The sequence below is a fragment of the Cervus elaphus genome, chromosome 4, assembly GCF_910594005.1.
Source record: "Cervus elaphus chromosome 4, mCerEla1.1, whole genome shotgun sequence".
Classification (NCBI taxonomy): Eukaryota; Metazoa; Chordata; class Mammalia; order Artiodactyla; family Cervidae; genus Cervus; species Cervus elaphus.
Window position 1 is genome coordinate 57664457 of NC_057818.1, and position 24946 is coordinate 57689402.

General features: G+C 41.5%; 1 protein-coding gene across 1 annotated transcript in view; it reads left to right on the forward strand.

Annotated features, from left to right (window-relative positions):
- LOC122692801 (zinc finger protein 208-like) overlaps nt 1-24946 on the forward strand; it is a 71063-nt gene that overhangs the window by 24091 nt on the left and 22026 nt on the right. The window contains 3 exon segments of the mRNA XM_043900626.1: nt 44-1381; nt 1383-1480; nt 5630-5633. Of these exon segments, the coding sequence (XP_043756561.1) occupies nt 44-1381; nt 1383-1480; nt 5630-5633 (1440 nt within the window).

The following is a 24946-nucleotide window of genomic DNA, read 5'->3' on the forward strand; positions in this document are numbered from 1 at the left end:
GTCTTCAAATCTTACTCAACAGCAGAATATTCAGGATCCGCAGAAAAGTTACAAGTGTAAGAAATGTGAGAAAGCCTTTACTAACTCAGCCAGTCTAAGTAGACACAGGAAAATTCATTCAGGATGGAAACCTTTCAAAGGTACAGTGTGTGGCAATGCTTCTAATCAGAATTCAAAGCTTAGTCAAGATCGGCAAATCCACACTGGCAAGAAACCTTATGAATGTAAGGAATGTGGAAAAGCCTTTATGTCTTGCTCAAATCTTAGTCAACATCAGCGAATTCATACTGGGGAGAAGCATTATAAATGTACAAAGTGTGGCAAAGCCTTTAATCAGAACTCAAAGCTTGCTCAACATCAGCGAATCCATACAGAGCAGAAACCTTACAAGGCTAAGGAAAGTGGCAAAGCCATTTTTAGGTGTTCACATTTCAGTCTGCATCAGCAAGTTCATGCCAGGGAGAAACCAAGCAAATGTAAAGAATGTGGCAAAGTGTTTCCTTGTAGCTCATGTCCTACTCAATATCAGGTAATTCATATGCAGCAGAAATCACACAAATGTATGAAGTGTGGCAAAGCCTTTAATAAGAAGTCAAACCTTACTCAACACCATAGAATTCATACTGGAGAGAAGCCTTATAAATGTAAGGATTGTGGCAAAGAATTTAAGCAGTGCTCAGGTCTCACTTACCATCAGAGAATTCATACTGGAGAGAAGCCTTATAAATGTAAGGATTGTGGCAAAGCATTTAGACAGCACTCATGTCTTACTAAACATCAAGTAATCCATACTGGAGAGAAATCTTATAAATGTAAAGAATGCGGAAAAGCCTTCAGTTACTACTCAACTCTTACTAAACACCAGCGAATTCATACTGGAGAGAAGCCTTATAAATGTAAGGATTGTGGCAAAGAATTTAACCAGTGCTCAGGTCTCACTTACCATCAGAGAATTCATACTGGAGAGAAGCCTTATAAATGTAAGGATTGTGGCAAAGCATTTAGACAGCAGTCATGTCTTACTAAACACCAAGTAATCCATACTGGAGAGAAATCTTATAAATGTAAAGAATGCGGAAAAGCTTTCAGTCACTACTCAACTCTTACTGAACACCAGCGAATTCATACTGGGGAGAGGCCTTATAAATGTAAGGATTGTGGCAAAGACTTTAGGAAGCACTCAGGTCTTACTTGCCACCAGATAATTCACACTGGAGAGAAACCTTATAAATATAAAGAATGCGGAAAAGCCTTCGGTCAGTACTCAAGTCTTTTTCAACACCAGCGAATTCATACTGGAAAGAAACCTTACAAATGTAAAGAATGTGGAAAAGCCTTTATCAAGAACTCACATCTTACTCGACATCAGAGAATTCATACTGAAAGAGAAACCTTATAACTGTAAGGAAAGTGGCAAAGGCTTTAATCAGAGCTCTCAACTTACCAAACATCAGAAAACACATACTGGAGAGAAACTCTAGTAATAAAATAAGTGATGGAAGAGGTTTGTCCTAAACATACACTTCAGAAAATACAGGACCGTTTATTTAAGAAAGATAAGAAATGACATAAAACAATGTAGGAAAGTATTTAATGAAAGTTAAATCTAAATAAATACCAGATATTACACACTAGAAAAAGTGAAATTTGCTCAGTTGTGTCCAACTCTGCAACCCCAGGGACTGTGTCCATGGAATTCTCCAGGCCAGGATACTGGAGTGGGAGGTGGATTCTTTACCAACTGAGCTTTCAGGGAAGCCTGCACACTAGAAAGCATTTCATCAATCCTTTTTTTTGAAGTTCTCTTCAGGAGAAGTATTGTAGACAGTAATCCATAGTTAAAGCATAGAAAATTGATATGTTAGTATGGATCACAAGATGAAGGGTTGGTATTTAGAAATGTACAATTATTAGCAATATATCTTTGTTTATATTCACACGATTTGTGATTATTTGAAAACCAAGATATGTTATTGAACTCTCAAGTTACTCCATGCTGCTATGCTTCCTTTTTAGTGTGTATGCAAAGTTATGTTTTTGATGATTGCTACTCAAAGATGAGACAAGGCCTTCTATCCTAGAGAGAAATCATTTATATTTATTCTCCATGAGGAGATTAAGGACACAGTGATGTAGCATGTACACTGAACATTTAAATGGAGGTGTTACTGTTGGTGGGAATGCAAACTAGTACAGCCGCTACGGAGAACAGTGTGGAGATTTCTTAAAAAACGGGAAATAGAACTGCCATATGACCCAGCAATACCACTCCTGGGCATACACACTGAGGAAACCAGATCTGAAAGAGACATGTGCACCCCAATGTTCATCGCAGCACTGTTTATAATAGCCAGGACATGGAAGCAACCTAGATGCCCATCAGCAGATGAATGGATAAAGAAGCCGTGGTACATATGCACCATGGAATATTACTCAGCCGTTAAAAAGAATTCATTTGAACCAGTTCTAATGAGACAGATGAAACTGGAGCCCATTATACAGAGTGAAGTAAGCCAGAAAGACAAAGAACATTACAGCATACTAACACATATATATGGAATTTAGAAAGATGGTAACGACAACCCTATATGCAAAACAGAAAAAGAGACACAGAAGTACAGAACAGACTTTTGAACTCTGTGGGAGAAGGTGAGGGTGGGATATTGTGAAAGAACAGCATGTATATTATCTATGGTGAAACAGGTCACCAGCCCAGGTGGGATGCATGAGACAAGTGCTCGAACCTGGTGCACTGGGAAGACCCAGAGGAATTGGGTGGAGAGGGAGGGGGGAGGGGGGATCGGGGTGGGGAATACGTGTAAATCTATTGCTGATTCATGTCAATGTATGACAAAACCCACTGAAAAAATAAATTAATTAATTTTTAAAAATAAATAAATAAATAAATAAATGGAGGTGTTAATCATTCTTGTCAAACATCCCTATAGGTCACCATGAAGTAAGTGTTCAGGGAGTAATTCCACATATTAAAGTAAGATGCACATTTTCAATAGTTATGTCACTTGCATTTTAAGGAAAATACAATGACAGTTCACTGAACTCTTGATGTATCTTTATAATATCAAGAGATGTCATGAATATTAGTTGACATGTTTCAAATAAAGATACCTCTGATATGCTAGAAATGTATGGAAACCCTTCTCAGAAAAGTCATGTAATTAGTGTACATCTTGTTTCATTCGTAAATGATTAGCCTCCATTTTGTAACTGTAGAAATCACAGTTCTGAGATCATTGTATCAGAGGAGTGAATATCGTTGTTTATGCTTGTAATCTGTATTTAATCAGTTACACAGTGGATTGGAAAAGGTTTTATTCTTTCTATGTGTGATAGTACATGTTAATAAAACTGATGGTTTCTTGTGATAAAGCCGGAATGTAATGAATGAAGTGTCAACCTACTGATTTAAGGTCGCAGGGAAGAATACCTAACAATAAACTCTTTGTTAGCACAGAGGGATGATATCTGTAACAATTAGTTTCCTTACTGCCTTTATGCCTCAAATATTGGGATATTTCCCATCATTTCTGCATTGTACTTTCCCCCCTCTGTAACTGCTGGGACATTGTAATGGTTCCAATAAGGATCATACAGAGTATTGTTGAGAGCTCCCCTGAACTGCTCCATGCTGTTGCTGCCTCGGCATCTGTCTGGGGAGCAGGCAGCCTGCAGGTCCTTGAACTCACACCAGCCAGTCCTGTGAGCACCTGCTCTAGACAACCACCCACCTTGTGATCAGCAGTCTTGCTGAACCCCGGGTTCTACTTCACAGGTGCCCACCCCTTCAATGACACCCTCACAGCGCTCACCAGATTCCTGCTCCCCTTGGTTTGAATAGACCCATCTACACTCATCCTGGGGAGCCCACAGCACTTCACCCAGGGTCTCTTATAAAGGCCTGAACACCAAGTACTGGAGCTTTGTCTGCCTGGTTCTAGCCTGACCTCCCTCAGAAATTCCCACCCTAAACCCTCCCCTTCTGAGAGGTCTCAGGTGTGCTGAGAGTGAGGGCTGAAGCTCAGGGCTCCTGAGTGTGGGTCTTGGGGGAGAAGCATCAGAACAAATGGAATTGGCTAAAGACTCACTTCACGGCCCCATGTCAGACCTGCAGATTCATAACTTCTTAGGGTGGGGACCTGACCTCGAGGGGTTCGTATTCACTGAAATGGTTCAGAAAGATTCCTTTAAGTGGTTTCAACCTGGTTTCCTATCAAGATCACATGACCAGTGTTGAGGGATAACCTCCCCGGTGCCCTCCGCACAGAGTTCTCTGGGTCCTGTGGGAGCATCAGTGTGGTGTGTAGGAAGTGCTCCAGGGGATTCTAAGGGGAGGCCCGGGATAAGGACGCGGCTCCTGGTGCATTTGTGAGACCTGAAGCCCGGCGTCAGTCCGCGGAGAGGCCGCAGAGTTGGTCTAGCTGGATTTGGACCAGGAAGTCAACTCACATCATCTGTGTGAGCAGAGGGTTAGGAGCTCTCTATGGGGAGAGAACAATCAAGAAATTAGTTCACAGACTGGTCTCCAGGTAGGAAGTGATTGTTCCTGAATCTCTCCTGAGACAGAGGACAGGAGAGGTGAGTCTTTTCAGCTTTTCAAGGTCCTTCTGTCTGTAGTGGTGAAGTAGTTGCAGGTGAAAGAGCTGTGCGGATGCCTTTGAAGGTATTTTCTCAAGATGCAGAGATACGTTCCCTGCATAACATCCCCAGAGAAGACGCAGAGCAGGAGGAAGAAGAGGAGGAGACGGCAGCTTCTCAGGTACATGTCCTGTCCTGGGTCTGGGGCTGTGTCTGCTTTTCCTCCTGAAATGCCTAGACTGAGGGAACCTGCAAACCTTTAGTTCTCGGCTTCTAATTTTTCTGCCTGGGGCATTTGTTATCAACTTCTTAGTTTTTCCTTTTCTTACCATAGTGAGGACCGGCTCTTTAGACCACTTCTCCCTTGTGTCCCAGAACCTTGTCTCCCTTGTCTGTAGGGAGCATGATGAATTCTGGCTTTCTATAGAGCATGATGAATTCTCAACCTGAATTAGTGACTTTCAACTAGTGAAAATATTCCCTTTGTGAGAAATAAACATGGGGAGGCATAGGTTCTGAGATTCCCATTGGCATGTGGTTCAGTCTTGGGATCTTAGAGAAGTAGGGGAAATTAGTGATGAATTTACATGTATCCGCAACTCCAGACATTTAGAACAGGATTAAGAAATTGTCCTTATGAACAGAATTACCCCAGTGGTCCAGAGTTCCACAGGAAGTTTGGGGAAAAGAAGGAGAAAAGTATGAGAGACCCTTCTCCATGTTGGCAGGAAGGACTCACTCTTAAGTGTAGCCTTAGGATACAGAACATGGAAGTTAGATAAGAAGAGAATTTTGCATAAAACTGGTATTTTTCAGGATTCAGATCACTGCTAGCATCTAGGCCATTACCCCTCACGTTTTCTGGTTCAGGTGCTTCTGTGATTTTGCAACTGTGCTGTTCCTGCTTTCTGTCTCTAAAAAGGATTTTTGAAAGGTTTAGTGAGGGATGTGTATAAGCTGACAAAATTAATGTGGCAAACCACACCTTCTTAGTTCTGTTTGCTTTGGAAAATGAACACTCACCTGTGTTTAGTAAGGTTCTTGCATTTGGGGAATGGAGGTTTTCATCACTCAAGCCCAGGTCTGATCATTTCCGTTAATAATATACTCTGCACTCATTTTCCAGACAGAATTCTTAGCACATCTTTGTGTTTTCTACAATATTTACAAGAATGTTATTACTTATGTATGTTTAACTCTTAAATCTAAAATATGATTCAACACAAATGATAGAGATTTTCAAAGGAATAAAATATTCAGAACCAAGAGCTAATTTATTTTATGTCATTGTGTTTTTGCACTGTAATGTATTTGTAAAATATAGATTATTGCCACAAATAAATTATAAGATTTAAGCACAGAAATCTACTCCTGATTTTATAAACATGAATAATTTTTCTCCCAAATAGTGTATGGTTGTGTGCATGAAAATGTTAACAGTATATGACATTTTTTCTGTTTTTGATATTTTTGCCAGTTACCTCAACTGGTAAAACATCCATTAGAGTGGTCTCTGTGTGCAGTTCAGTTCAGTTGCTCAGTCAGGTCTCTGTGTTGACTTAATTCTTTTTACATAAAATTGAGCTCAGATCCATTGAAGAAAATCTCAAGCTCTACCATTTTCTGAATAGTTGATCAAATATTCCAAACCATTTTGAAGAGCAATATTTTTGATATAAAATTATTTATATGGCTCATTCAAGGTTAAAAAAATAAAACACTGTTAGAAAGTGCTATAGTTCAAAAATAGGCAAAAGGATTGTTTTCTCTGCTTACTAATCTATTAAACCTGTAAAATCTGTAAAGCGCATAAAGTTCAATAATAACTATGAATTCTTACCTGGCTCTTTTCAGTTCAGTTCAGTTGCTCAGTTGTGTCCGACTCTCTGCAACCCCATGGACTGCAGCACACCTTACAATCACCAACTCCCGGAGCTTACTCAACCATATGTCCGTTGAGTCAGTGATGCCATCTAACCATCTCATCCTCTGTCATCCCCTTCTCCTCTCGCCTTCAACCTTTCCCAGCATCAGGGTCTTTTCAAATGAGTCAGTTCTTCACATCAGGTGGCCAAGGTATTGGAGTTTCAGCTTCAGCATCAATCCTTCCAATGAATATTCAGGACTGATCTCCTTTAGGATGGACTGGTTGGATGTCCTTGCAGTCCAAGGGACTCCCAAGAGTCTTCTCCAACACCACAGTTCAAAAGCATCAATTCTTTTGCACTCAGCTTTCTTTATAGTCCAACTCTCACATCCATATATGACTACTAGAAAAAGCATAGCTTTGACTAGACAGACCTCTGCTGACAAAGTAATGTCTCTGCTTTTTTATATGCTGTCTAAGTTGGTCATAGTTTTTCTTCCAAGGAGTAAGCGTTTTAATTTCATGGCTGCAGTCACCATTTGCAGTGATTTTGGAGCCCAAAACAATAAAGTCTCTCACTGTTTCCATTGTTCCCCCATCTATTCGCCATGAAGTGATGAGACTGGATTCCATGGCTATCGGCCATGACTGTTTTACCTCCGTGCTATTCACAATGGCCATTTATCAACGAGACATTTAGTTAAAACTAATCTTGTTCAAGATGAAAAACTGTGGCCCCACCCTAGAATTCTTGAATCACAATGTGCTTTTAAAAAAATTCCTGCTTTGACTGATATTTATCCTGTGGAACACAAGGAAAATCCTCAAAAATAAATATGCCTCTGTTGATCACATTTAATAGTTTTTCTCCCAGATGAATGAATGAATCGTAGTCTCTCAGTCATGTCCCACTCTTCGTGACCCCATGGACTATATAGCCTGCCAGGTTCCTCTCTCCATAAGATTCTCCAGGCAAGAATACTGGAGTGGGTTGCCATTTCCTTCTCCAGGGATCTTCCCAACCCAGGGATCGAATCCAGGTCACCCGCATTGTGGACAGATTCTTTACCGTCTGAGCCAGTAGGGAAGTCCAAGTGGCTTTGTGGATCATATGTCATCCTGTTTTCTTCAGGTTAGAAATACGGTAGCGCATATTGCTATCTAAAAAAGTATATTATTGTATAACATCAGACACTCTTCTCATTGAAAAACTAGTTCTCTGAACTTGCTGTTTCCATCTTGGGTCACATAAGGAAGTCTTTCCACAGTCACATGGCATATGTACTTTGTATTTCAGGGACGGCTGACATTCCAGGGTCTGGCCATAGACTTCACTCAAGAGTGAGAGAGTCAGTTCCAAGAGAAAAAAAAAAAGAAAGAAAACAAAAAGAGAGAGTCAGTTCCTAGGTAGGTTGATAAGAAGTCCAGGGGTCCCCAAGGAGAGAGGGGTCTGGAATTCTCAAGGAAGAGGAAAGGGCAAACTTTTTTGTCTACATTCCTTAGTCTTCATCAATTACATAACTCAGTTTAAACTGTACTAGGGATTATACAACAACACTGTATCCTGCTTGAGGACAGTTTCTCTTTCCTGAAAAACCTGGCGAATCCTGTTATTTTAAAATGTAAATTATGGGAGTGGGTCTAGTAAGATCTTTACAACCTCCAGACATTCTTTTGATTCATTGTGATGACTAATTAAAAGGTATATAACTTCCTTGCCAACACCAGCGAGTAGGCACTCTTTCTGCCCCCTTCTGATGTCTATTTCAGACGCTTTCTCTACCTCTTTCATACTTTAATAAAACTCTATTACACAAAAGCTCTGAGTGATCAAGCCTCATCTCTGGCCCCAGATAGAATTCTTCTTCAGAGGCCAAGAATCCTGGCGTCTTCTGTGGTTCAGCAACAACCTTTCAAGAGGAGTGGGAATGCCTGGACCTCGGTCAGTGGAAATTGTCCAGGGATGTGATGTTACAGAACTACTGGAACCTGGCCTGCTTGGGTGAGGATAGCTTCCTTCCAGAATCCCTTATCTACCCTCAGGGTTTGGGTTCCTTCACTTGTAGAATGTCTCCTGGAGTCTCCTGCATCCTACGATCTCTGCTACTGAGGAATAAATGGGAGTTTGTGAGTACAGACAAAAAGCTCCATGATGATTCACATGATTCTAACCTTCTTTCTTGAGTTCTCTGCCTCCTTCGCTCTAGACTAGTGGTCACTCTCTAACTTTACTGGTATAAAGTCATGCTGCCCTCCTCATAAAGACAGAGGTCCACGCTTACTTTTGGCTGAGTGTTATTCTGATGGAGATCTCAGGATCTGGGTTTTAACTATTGCCTATTACAGTAAAGGTGCTTTCTATAAAGCTTTTTGGGATGTTACATTCTAGACTCTTTACACATTCTACAATGCCTTCCTCTCTCACGAGACCACAATGTTGTTCAGTCGCTCAGTCGTGTCCGACTCTTTGTGACCCCATGGACTGCAGCACATCAGGCCTCCGTGTCCATCACCCACTCCCAGAGCTTGCTCAAACTCATGTCCATTGAGTTGATGATGCCCACTAACCATCTCATCCTCTGTCATCCCCTTCTCCTCCTGCCCTCAATCTTTCCCAGCATCAGGGTCTTTTCCAATGAGTTGGCTCTTAGCATCAGGTGGCCAAAGTACTGGAGTTTCAGCTTCAGCATCAGTCCTTCCAATGAATATTCAGCACTGATTTCCTTTAGGATGGACTGGTTTGATCTTCTGGCTGTTCGAGGGACTCCCAAGAGTCTTCTCCAACACCACAGTTTAAAAGCATCAGTTCTCCAGCGTTCAGCCTTCTTTATGGTCCAAATCTCACATCCACACATGACTACTCGAAAAACCATAGCTTTGACTAGACAGACCTTTGTTGGCAAAGTGATGTCTCTGCTTTTTAACATGCTGTCTAGGTTTGTCACAGCTTTTCTTCCAAGGAGCAAGCATCTTTTAATTTCATGGCTGCAGTCACCCCTTCAGTGATTTTGGAGTCCAAGGAAATAAAGTCTCTCACTGTTTCCATTGTTTCCCCTTTTATTTGCCATGAAGAGATGGGACTGGATGCCATGATCTTAGTTTTTTGAATTTTGAGTATTAAGCCAGCTTTTTCACTCTCCTCTTTCACTTTCATTGAGAGGCTCTTTAGTTCCTCTTTGCTTTCTGCCTTAGGGTTGTGTCATCTGCATATCTGAGGTTATTGATATTTTTCCTGGCAATCTTGATTCCAGCTTGAGCCTCCTCCAACCCAGCATTTTGCATAATGTTATCCGCATATAAGTTAAATAAGCAGGTGACAATATACAGCCTTGATGTACTCCTTTCCCAATTTGGAACCCGTTCATTGTTCCATGTTCAGTTCTAACTGTTTCTTCTTGACCTGCATACCAGTTTCTCAGGAAGCAGATCAGGTTGTCTGGTATTCCCAGCTCTTTCAGAATTTTCCACAGTTTGTTGTGATCCACACAAAGCCTTTAGCATAATCAATGAAGCAGAAGTAGATGTTTTCTGGAATTCTCTTGCTTTTTCTATGATCCAACGGATGTTGGCAATTTCATCTCTGACTCATCTGTCTTTTCTAAATCCAGCTTGTACATCTGGACATTCTCAGTTCACATACTGTTGAAACCTAGCTTGGAGGATTTTGAGCATTACCTTGCTGGCAAGTAAAATGAGTGCAGTTGTGCAGAAGTTTGAACATTCTTTGGCATTGATCTTCTTTGGGATTGGAATGAAAGCTGATCTTTCCCGACCTGTGGCCACTGCTGTGTTTTCCAAATTTGCTGGCATACTGCGTGCAGCACTGTCACAGCATCATCTTTTAGGATTTGAAACAGCTCGGCTGGAAATCCATCATCTCCAATAGCTCAGTTTATAGTGATGCTTCCTAAGACCCACTTGACTTCTCACTCCAGGATTTCTGACTCTAGGTGAGTGATCATACCATCGGGCTTATCTGATGTGACAAGATCTTTTCAGTTTAGTTCATCTGTATATTTTCACCACCTCTCCTTAATAGTCATGTCCAACTCTTTGTGACCCCATGGACTATACAGTCTGTCGAATTCTCGAGGCCAGAATACAGGAGTGGATAGCCTTTCCTTCTCCAGGGAACCTTCCCAACCCAGGGTTCAAACCTAGGTCTCCCACATTGTAGGAGGATTCTTCACCGGCTGAGCCACAGGGGAAGCCCAGTATAGTTCATCTCTGTGTCTTTGCCACTTCTCATTATCTTCTGCTTCTGTTAGGTCCATACTGTTTCTGTCCTTTATTGTGCCCATCTTTGCATGAAGTGTTCCCTTGATATCTCTCTTTCTCTTTTTTTATTTTTTGGTTAATTTTTATTTTCTATTGGAGTAGAGTTGATTTCTGTTGTGTTTGTTTTAGGCTTACAAGAACGTGATTCAGTTATACACAGATGTATATCTCTTCTGTTCTTTTTTGGGGGTCTTTTCCCATATGGGTTCTTCCAGTGTATCTGGCCACTTCCCTGTGCTATGTGGTAGGTCCACTGGCATTATCTATATGATAAAAAGTAGTGTGTTTTTGTTCATTGCAACCTCTAAATGTCTCCTTGCCACTACATTTTTTTAAAAAGTTGTAAGGTGGGTTTCTAAGTCTGTGAGTCTGTTTCTGTTTATAGTTAATTTGTATAAATTTATAGATGCCCCCTCTAAGTGATACTTCTTCTTTCATCTCTGACTTTACTGAGTATGATAAATTCTCAGTCCGTCCAATGTCCTGAAAATGTCATTCATTCATTTTTTTGGAGTGTATTCTAGTGTTTAGATGGACACGAGACTCTTCATTTCTCTCTAGATGCAATTTTGGTTGATGCTCTGTCTTAGATATTGTCAGTAGTGCTGCCCTGAAAATAGAGGTGCAACTATCATTTTAAATCATGATTTTCTCTGGGTCTAAGGCAAGGGGTGGGCTTCCCAGATCGTGTGGTATGTCTATCTTTAGTATTTTAAGGAATTTCCACACTCTTTTCCTTGTGGCTGCACCCACTCAATTACACTCCCACCCACAGTGTAGGAGGATTCTCTGTGACCCTTGCCCTCAGCAACAATTAACTTTTGAAGACCTTTTGGAAGATGGATGTTCCGTGGGGTGTGAGGTGATACCTCACTGCAGTTTTGATTAGCGTTTCTCTAAAAGTGATCCTGAGCATCTTTTCATGTGTTTTATGGCCATCTGGATGCCTTCCTTGGAGAAATATCCATTTAGATCTTTGCTGGTTTTTCTATTGGACTAGTAGGGTTTTGTGTGTGTGTGTGGGGGGGTGGTTTTCAGATTTATCATGAGCTGCATGAGCAGTTTGTATGTTGGAAAATGAATTCATTATTTTAAACATCTGTTGCAAACATTTATTTTCCCATTCTGAGGGTTGTCTTTTTCTTTCCTTTAGGGTTGCCCTTGCAGTGCAAAAGCATTTTAGGTGATGAGCTGCCTTTTTAAAGTTTTATTTTATTTTTAATTATTCTAAACATAGATTCCAAAAGAACATGTTGTGATTCATGTCCAAGTGTGTTTGCCTATATTTCCCTCAAGAGGATTAGAGTGATCTTCCGTCCATTTAATCTTCAAGCAATTTGGATTTTTTCTTCTGTAAGCAGTTAGGGAGAGAGTAAATTCCTTCCCTTTGCCCTTGTTTAAGGAAGCCCCTCCCTGTCCTCCACCCTGACTGCTAACAGCTCACTGCCAGCATCAGTGCAGGAGTGTCCCGTGTCTCCACGTCCTCTCTGCCATTTTGTTAGTAAACGTTAAGACATAGGCCATTCTGAGCTGTGTGAGGTGATACGTTCTTGTAGTTTTGATTTTAATTTCTTTAATAATTAGCGATGTGAGCATCTTTTCATGTGCTTTATAGCCACCTGGATGTCTTCTGGGGAGAAATATTTGTTTAGATCTTTGCCCTCTTCCACTTTTTCTATTGAACAGCACGGGTTGTTTGCATGTTCTGAGGATGACTTCCTTATTTTAACCTGGGTTGTAACATTTTTTTATCCTGAGGGTTATTTTGTTTTTCTTTTGTGGCTTCCCTCCTTTAATCTCTGGTTCCTCTGCCTTTTCTAAATACAACTTGAACATCTGGAAGTTCTCGATTCATATACTGTTAAAGCCTCACTTGGAGAATTTTGAGCATTACTTTACTGGTGTGTGAAAGAAAGTGAAAGTGAAGTCGCTCAGTTGTGTCCGACTCTTTGCTACCAGGCTCCTCTGTCCATGGGATTCTTCAGCAAGAATACTGAAGTGGGTTGCCATTTCTTTCTCCAGGGGATCTTCCCTACCCAGGGGTCGAACCGAGGTCTCCTGCGTTGCAGGCAGACACTTTAACCTCTGAGCCACCAGGGAAGCCCAGTGTGAGATGAGTGCAATTGTGCTGTAGTCTGAGCATTCTTTGACATTGCCTTTCTTTCAGATTGGAATGAAAACTGACCTTTTCCAGTCCTGTGGCCACTGCTAAGTTTTCCAAACTTCCCTGCATATTGAGTGCAGGACTTTAACAGCATCATCTTTTAGGATTTGAAATAGCTCAGCTGGATTTCCATCACCTCCACTAGTTTGTTCATAGTGATGCTTCTTAAGGTCCACTTGACTTCGCATTCTAAGACGTCTGGCTCTAGGTGAGTGATCACACCATCGTGCTTATCTTGGTCATTAAGATCTTTCTTGTACAGTTCTTTTGTGTATTCTTGCCACCTCCTCTTAATATCTTCTGCATCTGTTAGATCCATACCATTTCTGTCCTTTATTGTGCCCATTTCTGCATGAAATATTCTTTTGGTATCTCTAATTTTCTTGAAGTGAATTCTAGTCTTGCCCATTCTATTATTTTCCTCTATTTCTTTGCACTGATCACGGAGGAAGGCTTTCTTATCTCTCCTTGCTATTCTTTGGAACTCTGCATCCAAATGGGTATATCTTTCCGTTTCTCCTTTTACATTTTTGATTTGCAGTTTTGATTTACATTTCTATAACATTTCACAAAGTTGAAAACTTTTCATGTGACATTTTTAATAACACTGTGTGTAAAACTGAGCTTTGGAGATTGGCTCGTGATCTTTTGCCCTGGCTTGCCTCTTTTTCCCCGATGCACCTAGGACATTTCTTCAGGCAGGAGTTTCTTCCTTCCAGCCCCTGAGTCCTGGTGAATGTGAAGTGCCGTCAGCCCAGGATTTTCCGTTGCTGTACCAAAAGGGGCCACAAGGCGGGAGCATTTCCCCATGCGTCACAATTATCTATTCATTTATTATGGTTAACTTTTATTTTCTATTGAAGTAGAGTTGATTTCTGTTGTGTTTATTTTAGGTTGACAGAAACTTGATTCAGTTATACACAGAGGTACATCTATTCTATCACTTTTCGGGGTCTTTTCCCATTTAGGTTCTTTGAGTGTGTTCAGTAGACTTCCTGTGCTATTCAGTAGGTCCATTTCGATTATCTATCTGAAAATAAGTAGTGTGTATCTGTAAACCCCCATCTCTTAATGTTTCCCTTCCCCAAACTTTAAAAAAAAATCGTAAACTCCTGTTTCTATGTCTGTGAGTCTGTCTCAGTTTACGAATTAGTTCACTTGAGGAATTTATAGATTCTCCATGTCTGTGATCCTTTGCTTTCCCTCTCTGACCGGCTTCACTCAGTATGGTAAATCTCTCTGTCAATCCATGCTCCTAAACTGACTTGTTTTCATTCGTTTCGATGGCTGAGTTTTGATGGACAAGTTCCTCGTTATTTCTCTATTGAAGGAGTTTCATTTCTGCTCTGTCTTGGAGATTGTCAGTAACGCTGCCCTGAAAACAGGGGTGCAACCATCATTTTCAGTTTTGATTTTCTCCCAATCTAAGACCGGGAGTGGGCTTGCCGGATCATGTGTTAAGTGTAGTGTTCTAAGGAATCCCATACTGTTTTCGTTTGTGGCCGCACCCACTCATTTCCACCCCCGCCCACAGTGCAGGAGGAGTCCCTGATTTCCCAGCCCTCCGCAGCATTTCATCCTTGTATATCTCTTGGAGGATGGCTCCTCGGAGGGGTGTGAGTGACACCTGGTTGCAGTTTGATTGGCATTTCTGTAAGAGTGGTCCTGAGCATCTTTTCATGTGCTTTATGGACATCTGGGTGCCTTCTTTGGAGAAATGTCCATTTAGATTTTTGCCAGTTTTTCCACTGGGTTGATTGTTTTTTTGATCATTATTTGCGGGGTCTCCGTTGTGGTTCAGCTAGTAAAGAATCCACCTGCAACGCAGGAGACCTGGATTTGATCCCTGGGTTGGGAAAATCCCCTGGAGAAGGGAAAGGCTACCCACTCCAGTATTGCGGCCTGGAGAATTCCATGGGTTGTATTGTCCATGGGGTCGCACAGTCGGGCTTGACTGAGTGACTTTCACTTTTCCCTTTCACTGTATGAGCACTTTGCATCTTTGGCAATGAATTAATTCCTTGTTTTTCACTTCGGTTGCAAACACTTATTTCCCCTTCTGAGGGCTTTTTCTTTCCTTACGGTTGCCTTTTGTGTGCAAAACCTCTTCAGGTTAATGAGGTGCCTTTTTTAAAGTTTCATTTTATTTTGAATTATTCTGAGCATATACCAAAAAAAAAAAAAAAAAAAAAAAAAACAACTTGCTGTGGTTTATGTAAAGTGTGCGCTCCCTATATTTTCCTCTAGAGGTTTAGAGTAATTGTCCCTCCAGGTAACTCTTTAATCAGTTTGGAGTTTGTCTGTAAGCGGTTAGCGAGAGATGTAAATTCTTTCACTATCCCCTTGTGTAAGGAACCTCCACCCCGTCCTCTATCGAGGCTGTTAACAACTTGCAGTCCCAGCATCAGTGTAGGAGGGCTCCCTTTTCTCCACAACTTCTCCAGCCTTTGTTTTTTCCAAGACTTTTTGACAGAGTCCATTCTGACCAGTACAAACTCATACCTCATTGTAGTTTTGATTTACATTTCTGTAACATTTCACAAAGTTGAAAGCTTCTCATGAGATATTTTTAATAACGGTGTGAGTAAAACGAGCTTCGGAGGTCGGCCTCGTGATCTTTTGCCCTGGTTTGAAACTTTCCCCAGACGCACCTAGGACATTTGTTCCTTAGAGCCCTCAGTCCTGGTGAATAGGAAGTGCCCGCAGCCCAGGAGTCTCCATTGTTGTACCAAAAGCCGCCACAAGGCGGCAGCATTTACTTACGCTTCACATTTATTTATTTCAGTTTGTTTATTTACTGCTGTTAATTTTTATTTTCTATTGAAGTAGAGTTGATTTCTGTTGTGTTTGTTTTAGGCTGACAGGAGCTTGATTCAGTTATGCATAGAGGTACATCTATTCTGTTCTTTTTGGGAGTATTTTCCCATATAGTTTCCTTCACTGTTTTGTACTTTCTTCTGCCATTCAGCAGGTTCATTTGGATGATCTATCTGACAGTAAGTAGTATCTGTTAATCCCGGTCTCTTATCGTCTCCCTTCCCCAGCCTTTTTTTTTAAAAATCATAAACTTATGTTTCTACCTCTGTGAGTCTGTTTCAGTTTATGAATTAGTTCATTTGAGGAATTTATCGATTCCCCAATGTGTGTGACAGTTTGCTGTCCCTCTCAGACTGGCTTCATTCAGTATTATAAACTCTCAGTCCATCCACGCTCCTGAAAATGACGTTTTTTCATTTGTTCCGATGGCTGAGTGTATTCCAGTGTTTAGATAAAGTTCCTCTTTTTATCTCTATTGATGGACCCTTTGGTTGATGCTCTGTCTTGGAGATTGTCAGTGGTGCTGCCCTGAAAATAGGGGTACAACTATCATTTTCAGTTATGATTTTCTCTGGATATAAAGCAAGGGGTGGCCTTGCCAGATCAGGTATTAAGTTTACGTTTAGTGTTTTAAGGAATGTCCATACTGTTTTTCTTGGGGCCGCCCCCACCCATTACCCTCTCCGCCCACAGTTCAGGAGGAGTCCCTGTTCCCCTCGCCCTCCGCAGCATTTAACCTGTAGGTCTTTGGGGGGATGGCTGTCTGAGGGGGTGAGCTGATACCTCGTTGAGGCTTCAACTGACATTTCTGTAAGAGTGATCCTGAGCATCTTTCCATGCACTCTATTGCCATCTGGATGCCTTCTTTGGAAAAATGTCCGTTTAGATCTTTGCCTGTTTTCCTGCTGGGTTGGTTGGGGTTTTTTTTTGTTGTTGTTGTTTATTTTTGTTTTTGTTTTATCTTGAGCTGTGTCAGCAGTTTGCATCTTTGGAGATGAATTCCTTGTTTTTCACTTCGGTTGCAAACATTTACTTTCCCATTCTGAGGGTTGTCTTTTTCTTTCCTCTAGGATTGCCCTTCCTGTGCAAAACCTTTTTAGGTTAATGAGGTGCCTTTTTTTTAGTTTAGTTTTATTTTGAACAATTCTGAGTGTAGATCCAAAAAGAACTTGCTGTGATTTATGTCAAAGTGTGTTCTGCATATATTTTCCTCAAGAGATTTAGAGGAATGGTCCCTACATAAAACTCTTTAATCGATTTGAAGTTCCTTCATCTGTAAGCGGTTAGGGAGAGGTGTAAATTCCTTCAGTTTTCACAAGTTGAAGGACCCTCCACCCCGTCCTCGATTGTGGCTGTTAACAACTTCCAGTCCCAGCCTCAGCATAGGAGGCGCCCTTTTCTCCACAACCTCTCCAGCCGTTATCGTTTTTAAGGCTTTTTAACAAAGGCCATTCTGACCGTTATGACCTGATATCTCCTTGTATTTTTTTTTAATTTACATTTCTGTAATATTTCACGAAGCTGAAAGCTTTTCATGCGATATTTTTAAAAACAATGTGAGTAAAGCTTATCTTTTAGGAAACAATACCATTCACCATTGCAACAAAAAGAATAAAATACTTAGGAGTATATCTACCTAAAGAAACAAAAGACCTATACATAGAAAACTATAAAACACTGATGAAAGAAATCAAAGAGGACACAAACAGATGGAGAAACATACCCTGTTCATGGATTGGAAGAATCAATATTGTCAAAATGGCTATTCTACCCAAAGCAATCTATAGATTCAATGCAATCCCTATCAAGCTACCAAGGGTATTTTTCACAGAACTACACCAAAGAATTTCACAATTTGTATGGAAATACAAAAAACCTCGAATAGCCAAAGTAATCTTGAGAAAGAAGAAGGGAACTGGAGGAATCAACCTGCCTGACTTCAGACTCTACTACAAAGCCACATTCATCAAGACAGTATGGTACTGGCACAAAGACAGAAATATAGATCAATGGAACAGAATAGAAAGCCCAGAGATAAATCCACGAACCTATGGACACCTTATCTTTGACAAAGGAGGCAAGGATATACAATGGAAAAAAGACAACCTCTTCAACAAGTGGTGCTGGGAAAACTGGTCAACCACTTGTAAAAGAATGAAACTAGAACACTTTCTAACACCATACACAAAAATAAACTCAAAATGGATTAAAGATCTAAATGTAAGACCAGAAACTATAAAACTCCTAGAGGAGAACATAGGCAAAACACTCTCCGACATAAATCACAGCAAGATCCTCTATGACCCACCTCCCAGAATATTGGAAATAAAAGCAAAACTAAACAAATGGGACCTAATGAAACTTAAAAGCTTTTGCACTACAAAGGAAACTATAAGGAAGGTGAAAAGACAGCCCTCAGATTGGGAGAAAATAATAGCAAATGAAGAAACAGACAAAGGATTAATCTCAAAAATATACAAGCAACTCCTGCAGCTCAATTCCAGACAAATAAATGACCCAATCAAAAAATGGGCCAAAGAACTAAACAGAAATTTCTCCAAAGAAGACATACAGATGGCTAACAAACACATGAAAAGATGCTCAACATCACTCATTATTAGAGAAATGCAAATCAAAACCACAATGAGGTACCACTACACGCCAGTCAGGATGGCTGCTATCCAAAAGTCTACAAGCAATAAATGCTGGAGAGGGTGTGGAGAAAAGGGAACTGTTGGTGGGAATGCAAACTAGTACAGCCGCTATGGAAAACAGTGTGGAGATTTCTTAAAAAACTGGAAATAGAACTGCCATATGACCCAGCAATCCCACTTCTGGGCATACACACTGAGGAAACCAGATCTGAAAGAGACACGTGCACCCCAATGTTCATTGCAGCACTGTTTATAATAGCCAGGACATGGAAGCAACCTAGATGCCCATCAGCAGACGAATGGATAAGGAAGCTGTGGTACATATACACCATGGAATATTACTCAGCCGTTAAAAAGAATTCATTTGAATCAGTCCTAATGAGATGGATGAAACTGGAGCCCATTATACAGAGTGAAGTAAGCCAGAAAGATAAAGAACATTACAGCATACTAACACATATATATGGAATTTAGAAAGATGGTAACGATAACCCTATATGCAAAACAGAAAAAGAGACACAGAAATACAGAACAGACTTTTGAACTCTGTGGGAGAAGGTGAGGGTGGGATGTTTTGAAAGAACAGCATGTATATTATCTATAGTGAAACAGATCACCAGCCCAGGTGGGATGCCTGAGACAAGTGCTCGGGCCTGGTGCACTGGGAAGACCCAGAGGAATCGGGTGGAGAGGGAGGTGGGAGGGGGGATCGGGATGGGGAATACATGTAACTCCATGGCTGATTCATGTCAATGTATGACAAAACCCACTGAAATGTTGTGAAGTAATTAGCCTCCAACTAATTAAAAAAAAAAAAAATCAGAATGAATACAAGAAAACCATGATGAACAAAATATCAACTCTAAAAAAAAAAAAAAAAAAGCTTATCTTTTGAGATCGGCCCTGTGATCATTGGCCCTGTTCTGAATTTTCCCCCCAACCCACCGAGGACATCAGTTGGGGAGAGGCGTCTCTTCCTGCAGCCGCTCGGTCCTGTGAATGTTAAGGGCCGCCTGCAGTTTCCCCGATGTTGTTACCAAAAGCGGCCACAAGGCGGCAGCACACCTTCATGTCCCGCGGCTTTGTTTTGTTGGCTAAATTAGTATTTATTTTCTCTTGGAGTAGAGTTGATTTCCGTTGTTGTGTTTGTTTCGGGTTTGCAGGAACTTGATTCAGTTACACAGAGAACTGTACCTGTTCTTTTTCTGGTTTGTCCCAGGTCGGTTCTTTCAGGGTGTTTGGTAGACATCTCTGTGTTATTCAGGAGGTCCTTTTGAATTATCTATCTGATAATACATTGTAGGTATGTGTTAATGCCAACCCCTTAATGTCTCCCTCCCCGTACCTGTTTTGTTTTGTTTTTTAAATAATCATGTTGCTTTTCTAAGTCTGAGAGTCTGTTTCTCTTTATAAATTCTTTCATTCGTATGAATTTATAGATTCCACCTGTAAGTGATATATTTCTTTCACTTCCTGACTGACTTCACTGAGTATGATAAATCTCGGTCCATCCATGCTGCTGACAATGATATTTTTTCGCTTTTATTTGACGGCTGAGTGATTCCCGTGTGTAGATGGGTCAGTGACTTTTTTTCTCTATTGATGGACGTTTTGACTGACGCTGTTTATTGTGCTGGGCTTAGTTGCTCAGTCGTGTCTGACTCTCTGCGACCCCATGGCCTGTAGCCCACCAGGCTCTGCTGTTTTGGGGGGATTTTCCAGGCAAGAATACCGGAGGGGGTTGCCACGCCCTCCTCCAGGGGATCTCCCCAACCCAAGGATCGAATCCAGGTCTCCCGCATTGCAGGCAGATTCTTTACCAGCTGAGCCACTGGGGAAGCTCTCTATTAAATATTGTCAATATTGCCGCCTTGAAAATAGGGTTGCAAATATCATTTTAAATTATGGTTTTCTTTTCTTTTCTGCATGAGTTTAGGGAGAGAGTAGTTTCATTCACTTTTCACTTAAGGAACCTCCGCGTTGTCCTCTGCTCTGGCTGTTAACAGCTGACATTGCCAGCATCAATGTGGGAGAATGTCTTTTCCTCTGAAACCTCTCCACCGTTTACTGTTTACAGAGTTTTTGACACCAGCCATTCTGGCTGGGGTTAGCTCATATTTAGTTGTAGTTTTGATTTGAATTTCTCTAAAATTACTTCATGTTGAAAGGTTTCCGTGTGATTAAAAAAAAAAAAACTGTGATTAAAACCGACCTCTCAAGACTGGCCTCTTGACCATCTGCCCTGTTTTGAATTCTTTTCCCTGGACCCACCCAAGGGCACAAGTTGAGGACACGTGTTTTTTCCTTATGTCCCCTCGGTCCATCCACGCTTTTGCTGATGCCACTTTCTCCTTCTATTGCTGGTTGAATGTATTCCACTGTCTAGATGGACGAGTTACTTTCATCTCTCTATTGATGGACATTTTGTTTGATGTTCTGTCTTCAATATAGTCAATAGTGCTGTCCTAAAAATTAGGGTACACGCACATATCATTTAAAGTTTTTATTTTTTCCGGATCTAAGGCAAGGAGTTGGCTTCCAGGGTGTTAGTAACTCCCTGTTTAGTGTTTTAAGGACTCTCCATGTTTTTCTTCTTGGCCGCACCCACCCTGCCTCCAGGGTAGAAGGATTCCTTTTCCCCAGGCTCCAGGCAGAGTTTAATCTTTGTAGATCTTTTGGAGGATAGCCACTCTCAGTGATTTTAGCTGATACCTCATCATCGTTTTGATTTGCATTTCTCCAATCATTAGTGATACTCAGCATCTTTTCATGTGCCTTTGGCCACCTGGATACATTCTTTGAAAAAAACATCCATTTAGATCTTTGGCCCATTTCTGTTGTGTGTTTTTTTTTTTTTTTTTTTAATTGAGCTGCATGTGCTGTTTGCTTGTTTTGCAGATGAATTACTTGTTGATATATTTGCTTGCAAACTTTTTTTCCACTCTGAGGGTTGTCATTTTCTTTCATTATGGTTTCCCTTGCTGTGCAAGTGCTTTTAAGGTTAATGAGGTTCCTTCCTGAGTTTTTCTTATTTCTATTTTTCATTATCCTATGAGGTGGATCCAGAGGGAATTTGCTGTGATTTATATCAAAACCTGTTTTTCCTATGCTTTCCTAGAATGGCAGGAATTAACTGTCCCTTCAATTAGTTCTTTAATTAATTTGGAGTTTTTCTTTAAATGGTTAGGGAGTGTTGTAATTTCATTCTCTTTTTTTCTTGTTTAAGGACCCTCCTCCCTGTCCTCTGGCCTGGCTATTAACAAGTCACTTTGGCCTCTTGACCATCTGCCCTGTTTTGAATTCTTTTTCCAGGACCTACCCCAGGACATTTGTTGAGAATAGGTGTTTTTTACTTAACATCCCTGAAGGACCGGTGAATATGAAGTGCCCATCAGCGCAGGTTTTTCAGTTGTTGTTACCAAAGCAGCCACAAGGCGGCAGCATTTTTCATCCTCCACTTTTTTTGGTTATTTCTTTTTTTTCCTAATAGAGTTGATTTCTGACGTGTTTGCTGTGGGTGTACAGAAACTTGATTCAGTTATAAATAGATGTACAGCTGTTCTTTTCTGGGATCTTTTCCCATGAAGGTTATCACAGCGTTCCTTCAACTTCCTGTGCTATTCAGGTGGTTCGTTTAGATTACCTGTTTGCTATGTAGTAATGTGTACACGTGAGAGCTGGACTATAAAGAAAGCTGAGCGCCGAAAAATTGGTGCTTTTGAACTGTGGTGTTGGAGAAGACGCTTGAGGGTCCCTTGGACTGCAAGGAGATCCAACCAGTCCATGCTAAAGGAGATCAGTCCTGGGTGTTCATTGGAAGGACTGATGCTGAAGCTGAAACTCCAATACTTTGGCCACCTGATGAGAAGAGCTGACTCATTTGAAAAGACCCTGATGCTGGGAAAGATTGAGGGCAGGAGGAGAAGGGGACGACAGAGGATGAGATGGTTGGATGGCATCACTGACTCAATGGACATGGGTTTGAGTAAACTCCGGGAGTTGGTGATGGACAGGGAGGCCTGGCGTGCTGCGGTTCATGGGGTTGCGAAGAGTCAGACATGACTGAGTGACTGAACCGAACCAAACTGTACATTTTACTCCCTTAGTGTATTCCTCCTGCAGCTTAAAAAAAATAAACCAACAATGAGCTGGTTTTTTAACTCTGGGTCTGTTTCTATTTGCAAGTTATTTCATTTGCATGAATTTCTGGCTTCCACCTGTAAGTAGTATTTTAGGATGTTTGTCTTTGGTCTCATACCTCAGTGTGATAATCTCTCGGTACATCTATGCTGCTGCCCCTGGTATTTTTATTTTCTGAGTGTATTCCACCATATAGATGGGCCAGTTGGTCTTCATTTTTTGTCGATGGATATTTTGGTTAATGCTCTGACTTGGTTATTGTGAATAGTGCTGCCCTGAAAATAGAAATGTATATATTCTTTTGAATTAGGATTTTTTTCCTGATCAAAGTAAGGAGTGCTATTTCTGAAAAAATGTGGTAACTCTCTATTTCATGTTTTAAGGAACCTCCAAGTATTTTCCTTTGTGGCTGCACCCACCCATTTACAGCCCGGCCCACGGTGTAGGAGGGTTCCCTGTTCCCCTCGCCCTCAGCAGCACTTAAGCTTTGAAGATCTTTTGAGGCCGTTCTGAGCCGTGTGCGGTGATGGCTCTTGGTAGTTTTCATTTGCATTTCTTTAATAATTACTGATGTTGAGTATCCTTCCATGGGCTTTTTACTTTCTACGGGGGAGTACAGTTAACCTCTGGGAAGTGGCTTCTTGAAAGTCAGCCCTGTTTGAGTTCTGTTCGTGTGATTTACCCTAGAAGATTTCTTTAGGGCGGGTGTCATTTAGAGCCCCACAGGACTTAGTAAGAGCGTCAGCACCGGTTTTCAAGGGGCTGTTACAGGGAATGACCACAAGGTGGCAGCATTTCCCCGTGCCCGCTCTGGTTACCTGGGCAACCAGAGCCTTAGGGCAAGTCTCCTTTCTGGGTTGTCAATGAGAATGCATCCCAGGGGTTGAACCCGCTTCTCTTATGTCTCCTGCATTGGCTGGTGGATTCTTTACCGCTAGCGCCACCCGGGAAGCCCTAAGGCTTGTGTCTCCTTACTTCTTCTCCCTTACCCTTCATCCCCCAGGCGATCCCAATGATTGCAACACCCCTCTGCAGAGGGAGCTGTCCTCTCAGTGGGGTGACCCTAAGGAAGGAGGCTGGAGGTGGGAACCCCGCCACCAGGAGACACGGGGCCCAGGGGACTTTGCAAAGTTCTTCCAGCCCAGAGACCCCACCATCCTTTGGGGGGACTAGATTTAGTTCTGCTGCAGGAGGGTCCCCTGGATCTGGAGACTGTGGACTCATGCAGAGGGGAACAGGAAGCCCATGTCCATCGGGGTGGGGGGCTCATTGGCTGGCATATCCTCCCCAGCGCCCTCAGCCCCAGGACAGTCCCACCTGGGGACCCAGCCTGCTCAGGCCACAGCGATGTGACCCAGACCAGATCCCCAAGGCCTGAGGCGAACAGAATCAGCAGTTCTTTTGTCTTTCTTTCTTTCCTGTTCTTTTTTATGTTTATTTTGAATTTGAGTATATAGATCACTTGCATTGTTGTGGGTTTTTTTTTTTTTAATGTGTAAAGCAACATTATTCATTTATACATAGATGTATATGTGTTCTTTTTGGGTTCTTTTTCTCATATAGGTTATTTATAGAGTCAAAATAGGGTTCCTTGTGATCTACAGTGGGTCCTTATGGATTATTTGCAGTGTGTATATGTTATTCTCAACATATATTTCTCCCTGCACCCGGCCTTTCATTTTTGGTAACCATAAGTTTCTTTACTAAGTGTATGAAGCTGTTATTGTTTTGTAAAGAAGTTCATTTGTTTCCATGTTTGGATTCCACCTAGAAGTGATAACATGTGATACTTTGTCTCAATTACTTCACCTAGTGTGACATCTCTAGCTCTTTCCTGTGACTGGAAGTGGCATTCTTTCATCTTTTTTGGCTGGGTAATGCCGCGGTATCTGAACCCCATCTTCTTTAACCATTCATCTGTCTTCTACACTTAGGTTTCTTTTGTATCTTGGTGATTGTATCCAGTGATGCCATGATGGTTGGTGTGCTGTATGTTTTGAAAATTTGGTTTTCCCAGGATCCACGCCCAGGCATGGGATGGCTGGGTCACGTGGTACTTTGTTGTTGAGTGTCTCAAAGCCCCTCCAGAGTGGATGCACTGATTTACATTTCTACCCACAGGGAAGGAGGGTTCCCTTCTCTCCACACCCCCTCCAGCATTTATTGTCGAATTTTTGAGGGGGCCATGCTGACTGGTGAGAAGTGATACCTCAGTGAACTTCTGATTTGCATTTTTCTAATGATTAGGGACGCTGAGCATCGTTTCACATACTTTATGGCCACCTGGATGCCTTCTCTGGATGCCTTCTTTGGAGAAATGCCCATTTAGATCTTTGGCCCATTTTTCTCTTCTCTTTTTTCTTAAATTGAGCTGCATGGAGTGTTTGCATGTTTTGGAGATGAATTCCTTGTATCCCCATTTGCAAACAT